This window comes from Macrobrachium nipponense, chromosome 13 (genome assembly GCF_015104395.2).
Source record: "Macrobrachium nipponense isolate FS-2020 chromosome 13, ASM1510439v2, whole genome shotgun sequence".
NCBI classification, from domain to species: Eukaryota; Metazoa; Arthropoda; class Malacostraca; order Decapoda; family Palaemonidae; genus Macrobrachium; species Macrobrachium nipponense.
The window spans coordinates 781,742-793,886 of NC_087206.1; the positions used below are offsets into that span (position 1 = coordinate 781,742).

General features: G+C 34.4%; 1 protein-coding gene across 1 annotated transcript; it reads right to left on the minus strand.

The window, feature by feature from the left end:
- Window positions 1-2,108: 2,108 nt before the first annotated feature.
- Window positions 2,109-11,487, minus strand: LOC135225584 (vitelline membrane outer layer protein 1 homolog). Its single transcript, XM_064264863.1, has 6 exons — window positions 11,361-11,487; window positions 5,959-6,083; window positions 5,125-5,248; window positions 3,597-3,772; window positions 2,900-2,981; window positions 2,109-2,703 (listed from the first exon to the last, which is right to left on the minus strand). Exons 1-6 carry the CDS (start codon window positions 11,404-11,406, stop codon window positions 2,561-2,563), a joined length of 696 nt encoding a protein of 231 aa, XP_064120933.1. The 5' UTR covers window positions 11,407-11,487; the 3' UTR covers window positions 2,109-2,560.
- Between the last annotated feature and the right edge of the window lie 658 nt (window positions 11,488-12,145).

Below are 12,145 nucleotides of genomic sequence, written 5' to 3' on the forward strand. Positions count from 1 at the left end.
AAACTTACCCCCTTTGCCTAATCTCAGATTATGTGGAACGCCACTCTGGGTAAATCTCTCAGCCTCTTCAGAGGGAGCGGGGGCGGTGTCACTCTCCTACCTACCCTACCTAAGCAGCAGGCTCCTCATATGGGGAGGGGTGTGTGGCTGTTTCGATTTTGAATCTGGATTATTCATCGGGATCTCTCAGAAAATTCATTTTGAGTTTCTGGCTATGTTGTTTTTCTTGGATGGGCTGGCCTCTACTTTTGGGTGGGTCAGTCTCCCTAAGGATGTCGTACAATTAGCGCTTAAAGTTACTTTTTTATCTATTTATTCATTTATTTTTTGTTTTAATAAGTGATATTTCCTTTCTTTCTGTCTTTACCATTACCTTCTGTTATTTCTTCCAAATGAATACCATATTCTTTGGAAGCTTGAATTTCAAGTCAATGGCTTCTGTGGTGGGCTTCTTCCATGTGAACGGGGTTCATCTTTTGAATAATAATGATAATAATAATAATAATGTTAATAATAATAATAATCCGTACGTTGCTGCTTTCCATACTGGGACCTCCGAGCACGTAGCATCATCAGATTGGCTAATAATAAAATAATAATAATAATTAGTTCTGAGGGGTCCACAATACTAAAAAAAAAAAAAAAATTTAGTTCGTGTATAATTTAAAACACTTTACAAAACTTTCGAATCCTTCCCTGGGTTCGTAAGCTTTTTAAAGTGTTTTTAAATTATACGCGAACTCTTAAAATTTTTTTTATTATTGTGGAGCCCTTAGAACAATATATTACTCTAATGATAGAGGGTTTTTCCCAAATAATAATAATAATAATAATGTCTTCTTTGAGGCACACTCCACTGAAAAGACTGGCACTCTATTTGCCATTGAGTTTATATTTGCTCTTTCTCAACTTGTTTTTTTTTTTTTTTTTTTTTTGTAATTTACCTGCTGAAATGAAAAGACTTAAAGGCGCAACAAAGGCCCAGCTTTCCATTCTCTTCAGTGAAATAATAATAATAATTTTATTTTTGTCTGTTTTTGTTTGTATCATAATGACTGCTTTCATTTCAGTTTTTAATGACAATAACTACTTTCATTTCAATTTTTAATTACAATTACTACTTTCATTTCAGTTTTTAATTACGATAACTACTCGTACTTCCATTTCAGTTTTTAATTACAATAACTACTTTCATTTCAGTTTTTAATGACAATAACTACTTTCATTTCAATTTTTAATTACAATTACTACTTTCATTTCAGTTTTAAATTACGATAACTACTCATACTTCCATTTCAGTTTTTAATTACACTAACTACTTTCATTTCAGTTTTTAATGACAATAACTACTTTCATTTCAGCTTTTAATTACAATAACTACTTTCATTTCAGCTTTTAATTACACTAACTACTTTCATTTCAGCTTTTAATTACATTAACTACTTTCATTTCAGCTTTTAATTACAATAACTACTTTGTTATTTCAGCTTTTAATTACAATAACTACTTTCATTTCAGCTTTTAATTACAATAACTACTTTCATTTCAGCTTTTAATTACAATAACTACTTTCATTTCAGTGTTTAATGTCTTATTCTTAAAACTTTGCATTTATTTTCATTATTTTTACCTGATTTTGCACCGTTTTTGGTAAAAATAATAATAATCCTCCGCAGGAGGGTGGCTTACTTCGCGACTGTACGTGTATTTAGGGCTGCTCTATGAGCAAGAGCCCGTGCTGCCATAAGGCCAGCTCAATAGAAAAAAAAAACTGGTACGTGTAGTAGTTGGAAATACATTAGAAATTAGGTAAAATTCCTGTTCTTAAATTTGTTGAATTTTCATAATAAATTATAGAACTTACTTAGTTTGGTATCAGTAATTTTGAAAAAAAAATGAAAACGGACATCAGATCCGTCCATTGATTGATTAATTCATATAAACAGACGTCGCAATAATTGTGGTCACTTACGCCTTATCCAATGGGTATTTTGTTACAGAACCATATAAATTATCTTTAATTGGATTGAGGGGGGAAATTTCCTTTAAATTTTAATTGATTGGTAGGCGATATATTTGCTTCACATATTTTTTCTAATAAAAAACTATTTAAATAATTCCGGAAACATATATTTTATATCCGTCAAACTATACTCAGTCACTTTAATGGTTGACTTTTCCAATTTCAGAATTGCATGAGAACTTTAACTCTATTATATCCCTAAAAAGATATTCTCTCTCTTAAATAGATAATTTTTTCTTTATCTTCATGATCTTTTATATCCCGTTAGAAAAAAAAGACTTTCTCGCATAGATCGACTATTTTATTTTTCTTTATGTTCATGAGCGCTTATATCCATTAAAAAAATCTTTCTCTTAAATCGAATATTTCTTTATCTTTATGAACATTTATATCCCCTTCTTTAACTTTATGAGCTCTTATATCCCTTAAAAAACTTTCACCTTAAAATCGAATATTTTTTTCTTTATATCTTTATGAGCTATTATATCCATTAAAAAAAACTTTCTCCCTTAAAATTAGTACTTTTCTTTCCTATCCTTAAACGGTACAGCAATACATGACAATGTTGCACAGTCCGGCATCATCGGTGAAAGTCGTCTCGTGCTCCACCTCAGTCGCCAATCCGCAGATTCGGTTACCTACGGAGCAAGTGGCCCACAGGCTGTATTCGCTAGTCTTAACTGTAGAAGACAAGTAGGAAAATATTCAGATGAGTATAGCCTTGAAATTGTGAATTTAAATCTAGTAAATGGGAAGTTTTGCTCAAAATAGAGAGAGAGAAAAAAAACTATCAAGACAACTTTTTTTTTTAGTTTAGGAGATACTGACAACCTCCACCCTCAAAGCCCTGACAGAACAAATTCATCATCGTCTCACCATTCTGTAGTGTTGCCTTGATGTGAACGGCTTCCATTTCGCGACCACCGATGACGACCCTCTCGCGAGCGACCTCCAGATTCTGTGACAGAAGGAAGAGTTACTGACTAATACTTCAGATGGAGGACTGCAGTTAAAATGCATTTACCGTTCATGGAACTGAGAGGCATAATAATAATAATTGAGACACAAATCCACTGTTATGTACGGTACACATATTGAACAGCTCTCCGTAGAGCTTTACTTTTAAAATAAACATATACCCGTTTTCCAGTCCGGGCACTGGGCATTGTATGTAAACGTTCCTATGGTCGAGACATATCCACTCAGTCTATATATATATACATTATATATATATATATAATTTGTATATATATCTATATATATATGTTATATATATATATATTATAATATATTATTATATAATAAATTTCTGACTCACATTGGGTCCGAACCCAATCTTTCGAGTGAGAGTCCAGGGCACTAGCAATCAGGACGGATGACCTTTACATCCGAATTGCAAACGCCCTGGCCTCTCATTCGAATGACTAGGGCTCAGTCCCGATATGAGTCAGAAATTGATTGCTGTGAAACATGATCCTATGTGTACATTTCCATATATATAATATATATATATATATATATATATATATATATATATATATATATATATATATATGACTAGATTAAAACTTACATCCTCTGGTCTCTCCTGTTCCTCTCCGGTGGAGAACCGCCCGTCGAGGACAGTTCCGTTGCTGCATCTCATCTCTAGGTTGACCAGGCCCTCGTCGTCCCCAAAAGTGCCCTGGTAGGGCATGACGTCACCTCTCATGGCGACCATGAACTCACCAGCTGGGCATGATCGAATCCCTGAGAAGAAATAGACAAGTTTTTTGGAGGTTCATGTGATGTGATTTCATTGTTAGGTAATAAAAATAATGACAATAATATGCTGAGGCAATATCCATGAATTTTTTTACTTATTATCAACTCTTTTTATCAGACTTTGCCTTCCATTTATGTTTCTTCAGACTTTGCCTTATCATCAAGACTTTTTTTTATCAGACTTTGCCTTCCAGTCATGCCTCTTTTCAGACGTTGCCATCCAGTCATGTCTCTTTTCAGACTTTGCCTCCTGGTCATGCCTCTTTTCAGATGTCGCCTTTCAGTCATGCCTCTTTCCAGGCATTGCCTACCAATCCAGACTTTGCCATCCAGTCATGCCTCTTTTCAGACTTTGCCTTCCAGTCATGCCTCTTTCCAGACTATGCCCTCCAGTTATACCTCGTTTCAGACTTTGCTCAGTCATGCCTCTTTTCAGACTTTGCCTTCCAGTTCTGTCTCTTTTCAGACTTTGCCATCTAGTCATGCCTCTCTTCAGACTTTGCTTTTCACTTATGCCTCTTTCCAGACTTTGCCTACCGTTCATACCTCTTAACAGATTTTGCCCTTCAATTATGCCTCTTTTCAGACTTTGCCTTCCAGTCATACCTCTTTCCAGACTTTGCCCTCCTATTATGCCTCTTTTCAGAATTTACCTTCCAGTCCTGTCTCTCTCCAGACTTTGCCTACCAATCATACCTCTTTCCAGACTTTGCTCTACAATTATGCCTCTTTCCAGACTTTGCCTTCCAGTCCTGTCTCTTTTCAGACTTCGCCTTTCAGTCATACCTCTTTTTAGACTTTGCTGTCCAGTCCTGTCTATTTTCAGACTTTCCTTTCCAGTAATGCCTCTTTTTAGACTTTGCCTTTCAGCCATGCCTCTTTCCAGACTGCCTACCAATCATACCTCTTTTCAGACTTTGCCTTCCAGTCATGCGTCTTTCCAGACTTTGCCTACCAATCGTACCTCTTTCCAGACTTTGCCTACCAATCATACCTCTTTCCAGACTTTGCCCCCTAATTTTGCCTCTTTACAGACATTGCCATCCAGTCATACCTCTTTTCAGACTTTGCCTTCCAGTCCTGTCTCTTTTCAGAATTTGCCATCCAGTCATCCCTCTTTTCAGACATTGCCTTGCTTTTCAGAGCATTTTCAGAGCTATACTTGACCGCCAAGGTTCCTATCAGTGTTTCTGAAAGCTAAGGCAACCTCAGACTTTGCCATTCACCCAAGCCTCTTGAGAACCTTTGCCTTACTGTCTCCGACCATTTTTAAACTTTACACTAAGCTTATCTATAGACTTAGATAAAAAATAAAAGTTTTCCTTTCCCCCTTATACCTTTCCATTCTCCGTAAGAGCCTTCTGAGCTGATGACACTCCCTTCCAGACCCCCATCCTTGTCCTGGCAATAGAGCCTGACGGCGTTCAGCCCCGTGTTGTCAATGTGACCCTCTTCGGAATACTGGAAAGAATGAGAAGAAAAAAAAGGAGAAGATGAAGAAGCAGAAGGAGGAGGAGGAAGAAGAAGAAATTAATGAAGAAGCAGAGGGAGGAGGAAGAAGAAGAAAGTTATTCAAGTTTTGGTAAAATATGCAAGTTTTTGCATGGTGGTACCCCAGAGCTGACTGAGCATCTTGTAGTAGCAAGGAACTTATTTTCTCTAGATCCCATCCGATGGCTTTTGAATTTTGTAACAGTATCCAAAGGGAAACTGGGATCATACATTGACACTTAACTTGAGATGTTTAATCTGGACTGGTTTCTTCTTCTGGGTGTATTTATATGCAAATTCACTTATAAAGGTATTAATGATACTGATATTGATGGTTATGGTGCCAATGATAGTAGAAAAGATAATGAAAAAAAGTACAAACTAACACACGCATAATATGTATATATATATATATATAGTCTATGACTGGTAAAAATGTTGTTACAAAAGAATTCCATCTACTAAAAGAAGCCCATAAAAACGCCAAAATATAGAAAGTAAGTACTATATTTCAGAGACTGCAATATAGTACTTACTTTCTATATTTTGGCGTTTTTATGAGCTCCTTTTATTAGATATAATATATATATATATATATACACATAATATACATGCAATCATTTGCATACATATCCTGGGGTATAGGCATGCCAACATGGGCACTATTCATAGACACTTACCTTGACTTCGAAGGCTGAGACCCAGGAATTCTTGGCGCAGAGATCTGTAGGTCCCCAGTCACCTCTGTCAAGCCCGTTGCTCAAATATATTTCCTCAACTGGGATGGTGGTCTCCTCCCCTGAGCCTGCAATGATTGCAAAGTTCGAGTGAAAACCTATTCCTGAGATAGAGACAGACAGAAACAGAGAGAGAGAGACTAACAGTAAGTGAGAGTGAAATAGAGAGAAACAGAGACAAAGAGAGAGAAACAGGCAAAGAGAGAGAGAAAGAAACACAGGAGATAAAGAGAGAGAGAGAAAAGAGAAACACAGCGACAAAGATAGAGAAAAGAGAAACACGAAGAGAAACAGAGAACAAAGAGAGAGAGAGAGAAACACAGAGACAAAGAGAGACCACAGCAGAGAGAGAGAGAGAAACCAGAGAGAAAGAGAAAGAAACACAGACAAAGAGAAACGTGAGAAAGAGAAGCAGAGAGAGAAGAGAAAACAGAAAGAGTTTTGAAGAGTTAGACATAGAAACAGAAAGATTTAGGAGAGAAGAAACAAGAGATAGGAGAGGAGAAACAAAAAAAAGAGAGATAGATAACCCAATACCTGTAGAAAGAAACGCAGGTAAGAAACTCACCGTAGGCCAGGAATGCTATAGAAACAGAGAGACCTTACAGACCTTACAGACCTTACATCTTTCGGCTTCGGGTTGCCCAGAGGGTCCCTCAGTGTGAGGCACCTCTAATGTCTACCAGAGAGTTGCTAGTACATCTTCCGGTATATTTTGCATCTTCCAATCTTGGATGGTCTGGGATGCAGTTTAGATATTTGTCGAGCTTATTCTTAAACACATCTACGCTCACTCCTGATATATTCCTCAGATGAGCTGGCAACGCATTGAATAGACGCTGCATTATCGATGCTGGTGCGTAGTGGATTAATGTCCTGTGTGCTTTCCTTATTTTTCCTGGTATAGTTTTGGGCACTATTAATCTACTTCTGCTTGCTCTTTCTGATATTTTTAGTTCCATGATATTTTCTGCTATTCCTTCTATCTGTTTCCATGCCTGAATTATCATGTAGCTTGTTCTTCTTTCCTTTCTAGACTCTATAATTTTAAGAATTGTAGTCTTTCCCAGTAGTCTAGGTCCTTAACTTCTTTTATTCTAGCTGTAAAGGACCTTTGTACACTCTCTATTTGTGCAATATCCTTTTGATAGTGTGGGTACCATATCATATTGCAATATTCAAGTGGACTACGAACATATGTTTTATAAAGCATAATCATGTGTTCAGCTTTTCTTGTTTTGAAGTGCCGTAACAACATTCCCATTTTGCTTTACATTTTGCCAACAGAGTTGCTATTTGATCATTGCATAACATGTTCCTATTCATCATCACACCAAGGTCTTTAACTGCTTCCTTATTTGTGATGGTCTCATTATTAGGTCCCTTATATGCATATAGCTTTCTTTCTCTGTCTCCATAATTTATTGATTCAAATTTATCAGAGTTAAATACCATCCTATTTACCTCTGCCCAATCATATACTTTGTTAAGGTCTCTTTGTAGAGCGTTCCTATCTTCATCACAAGTAATTTCTCTACTTATTCTTGTGTCATCTGCGAAACTACTCACTACCGAATCCTTAACATTATTGTCTATGTCTTCAATCATAATAACAAACAGTATTGCAGCTAACACCGTACCTTGCGGCACACCGGATATTACCTTGGCTTCATCCGATTTCTCGTCGTTTGCAATAACTATCTGTTTTCTGTTGTGTAAAAATTCTTTTAACCATCTTCCTACTTTATCCACGATATTGTGTTTTCTAATTTTCTTCGCCAATATATTATGGTCTACTTTATCAAAAGCTTTTGCAAAGTCTAAATAAACCACATCTGTTTCATTTCCGCTTTTCATATTTTTGAATATGTTTTCACGGTGGACTAACAGTTGGGTTTGTGTACTTTTTCCGGGTACGAAACCATGTTGTCCCCTTTATTAAACAAATTATTTTTTATTAAATGTTTCATAATATTTTTCTTCATTACCCTTTCATACACTTTCATAATATGTGATGTTAGACTCACAGGCCTATAATTACTTGCCTCTAGTCTTGATCCACTTTTGAAAGTAGGGGTAATATATGCTAATTTGTGCTCATCATATATCTTGCCTGTATCTACACTTTGTCTTAATAATATTGCAAGTGGCTTTGCGATAGAATGAACTACTTTCTTTAACAAAATTGCAGGAATTCCATCAGGCCCTGCAGCAGCTCCATTTTTAATTTCATTAATAGCCTGCACAATATCAGCTTCATTAATATCTATGTCAGCTAAATATTCACTATTTTCATCCCTTACTTCTATATCATTATCTTCATTATCTATTCTAGGGGTGAATTCTCTCTTATATCGTTCTGCCAGTATGTTGCAAATTTCCTTTTTTTCATTCGTTAATCTCCCTTCAATTCTCAGAGGGCCTATTTCTATTCTTCTTTTATTCATCTTCTTCGCATATGAGTATAATAGTTTGGGGTTTGCTTGATATTTAATAGGGTTTTTTCTTCCAAGTCCCGTTTTTTTTCATTTTCTTTTGATTGTATAATCTTTTGTTCTGCATTTTCTATCTTACTTTTTAGTTCTATAACTTTCCATGCATTTTTTTCTTTTGCAAGACCTTTTTTCCACTTTCTGATTTTCTGGAACAAGATCCTTCTGTCTCTTGGTATGCATGAATGATGTTTACTTTTCTTCTTCGGTATATATTTTTCCACTATTATCTCCAATATTTTATATAATATCTCCGTATTTACCCTTATGTCATCACTTACGAAAATGTTATCCCAATCTTTGTTTAATTCTTCATTAATTTCTGACCATTTTATATTTTTACTGTAGAAGTTGTATTTTCCATATCCTTCCCACTTTTTCATTTCTTGCTTATCTCTATTTTCACTTGCTTTGGAATGAACTGTTAATTCTAAAACATTATGGTCTGAAATACTCGCATTATAAACTATTATTTCTTTAACATAATTCATCTCGTTCACAAATACTAGGTCCTAAAGTATTTTTCCTTTCTTGTTGGCAGGTGATTTATTTGTTGAATGTTGTATTCTAGTAGCATATCTAATAGCTTTTCAAATTGCCTCTTATCTTCTGCACTACTATTACTCTCTTTTTATATGTATAAGTACAACCACAATCTCCTATTCGTTCTTTTCCATTCTACGAAAGGAAAGTTGAAGTCACCAGATAGGAGAATAGTCCAGTCCTTGTGATTTCTACATATATCATCCAATTTTTCAATTATTAAGTCAAACTACTTTTTTAGTATTAGGAGGTCTATATATTACTATGTTCATCAATTTTTCAGATTCAAATTCTACCGCTATTAGTTCACATTCTGAGTTACTATATTTCTCATATATTTTTCCTTGTTTTTTGTCTTTCCCATATATTGCGGTTCCCCTTGATTCCTCCTATTTTTTCTATCTGATCTATAAGTTTGGAACCCTTTTATTTGATCATCATTCCCAGTCTCTTGGGAATACCAGGTTTCACTTATATTCATTATATCTATTTTCTTTTCATTTTGGGTTAGTTCTTCTAAGTACTCTATTTTTCTTTTTGAGTTACTCGTAACTAAACCCTGCGCATTCATCACTATGATGGTTTGCGTGTTTTCTCCTTCATTTAATACTGATAGTAATAAGGATTTTCCCATGTCTCTTTCCTGTGGTATGTTGTTCTCTTTTTCATTTCCAGAAATTCTGACATTAAAAAATCCAACTTTTCCATAATATTTGATCTTCCTTCATCATAATTATTAATTTTGTGTCTGAATCTGCAATTTTCTCCGTTTCTGCAATATCCTCTTGCATAATAAATACAGTTATTATCTCTTGAGTAGAATTTCGGAGCTGATGCTTTGAAATTTTTTGCTGACACCTCTGCATATCTCATTGGTGGTTTGCTTTTCTCTTTTACCTGATATTCTTGATTTCTCTCTTTATTTGTTTCTTCTTATTTTGGATTTTATTACTTGGTTGGTTATTTATTTGATTATGATTCATGGCTACAGGGTGCATATATTTGCATTTTTTGTCGAACTTACATCCTTTTCCTTCTTTTAGGTTTTACATATTTTTGGATGCAGATCTCTGCAATCATCCCCATATCCATCTAAGTATGCACATTTACCATATATTTCATAGTTTTGACATATCTTAGGATGTTTGTAGTAACATCTTTCTCCAAATCTGCAATTCCCTCTTCAAAAGGTTGCAGATTTTGTCTTTCTTGTCTATTTTTTCCTCTTTCCCGTCATTGTATAGATCTGGGTAGAGCCTCTTCGGGATTTGCTTTTCTGTTGTCATATCGTAATTTATTTCTTCGTAGGTATGCTGCTTATTTGCCTCATATGTAGTATCAATGAGTATCTCTGCATCCATACTTTTATCTTGGTTCTTTGTTTTCCTTATTTTTTTCTGTCATTTCATTTTTGTTTACTTTTCTTCCGTTTTCCTCTTCTTCTTTTTCCTTCTTCTTCTTCCTCTTCCTCTCTTCTTCATCCTCAACTATTTGTACATTCAATCTTGATTTAATAACATTGTCTATCCATGATAGACTGTTGAACAAAAAATTCTTGTATCTTTTCTCAAATCTTGTATTACCTCAGCACACTGTGGATGGGTCGGAATGTTGCATGCAGCACATTTTCTGATTAGGTTTTGTGGATTGACTATGCTATACCAAACCTTACACAGTTTGCATGCTTTTGGCATTCTTTTTCCTAATGCATCAATTAGTATATTCACAAGATTCACCTTATTCATTTTCTTTGTCGGAATATGTTGGTTTATGTATATTTTCTTTATGAGTCTCTTGACCACTTGGATTTTATTTGGAACTTCTTCAATTATTTTCAAGATGTTTTCATTAGATTTGTTCCAGTTTGAAGGATTATATCCTTCTAATATATCTATGAATGCTTTTGTATCTTTTTGGTTAGGACTGTTGCTGATTTCATAGATGAGAAATGCCAGTTCCCTTCCTGCTACCTCATCGTATTGCGAATCTGCTAAACACGCCAAATTACGCCACCTTTTCCCGCAGTTGGAACTTACTGCCATCTTGTTCTGATTTATAGTATTACACTTGATAAACTAACTTAGAAGACGCTTTATCCTACTATTTTCACACTAATCTTATCACCGATAGTTTCACGAACACTTCTAGATATTCTCAAATTCTAGTCGTATTGTTAAACTTGTGATATCTGTTGATTATTGTGACTTCACGCGGGTACGTCTCACCAAGCAAGAGAGAGAGAAGAAAAACAAGAGATAGAGAGAGAGAAAGAACCTATACCTCCAAAAGCAACGCAAATAACAACCTTACCCCAGGCCAGGGCAGTGAAGAGTAACAGGAGGACGCGTGTTTTCATCTTCGCTTCTTGTGTTTGACTGAGGCCGTCGGCAGTAATAGGCTACTTAAGACGCAATCTCGAACAGGTGTCATTTTCCCGTGTTATTTTTTTAATATCTTTATTTATCATTCCGTGGGCCAGTGACAGCAGTATGTTGCACCACTAATTTTTTTTTTAGGAAAGTCCGTTAGTTTTACTTTTTTTTTGAAAGGGAATAATTAATGATAAAGATAAGAGAAGATAGTATGAAAATGATACAAGTCAACGCAGATTATCGATTTCTTTGCTGTTCAAGTACGTTTGAATATATATGTGTATATATATATGTGTGTCATATATATATATATATATATATATATATATATATATATATATGTGTGTGTGGCATATATATATATATATATATGCCACACACACACAACACACATATATATATTATATATATATATATATATATATATATATATATATATATGTATTATATATTATATATATATATATATATATATATATATATATATGTAGATATATATATATCTATATATATATATATAGTATATATTATATATATATATATATATATATATATTATATATTTTAGTATAAAACCGCCTGCCTTTTGTTACAATTCAAAAATTATTCATTAATTTACCATCAGTAACAATTTATTTTCTTTTGAAAATATCAAACAATCAATATTTTTTTTTTATCTTCTGTATAATCATAACTAGGGTCTTCTATTTCATTATTCTCCTGA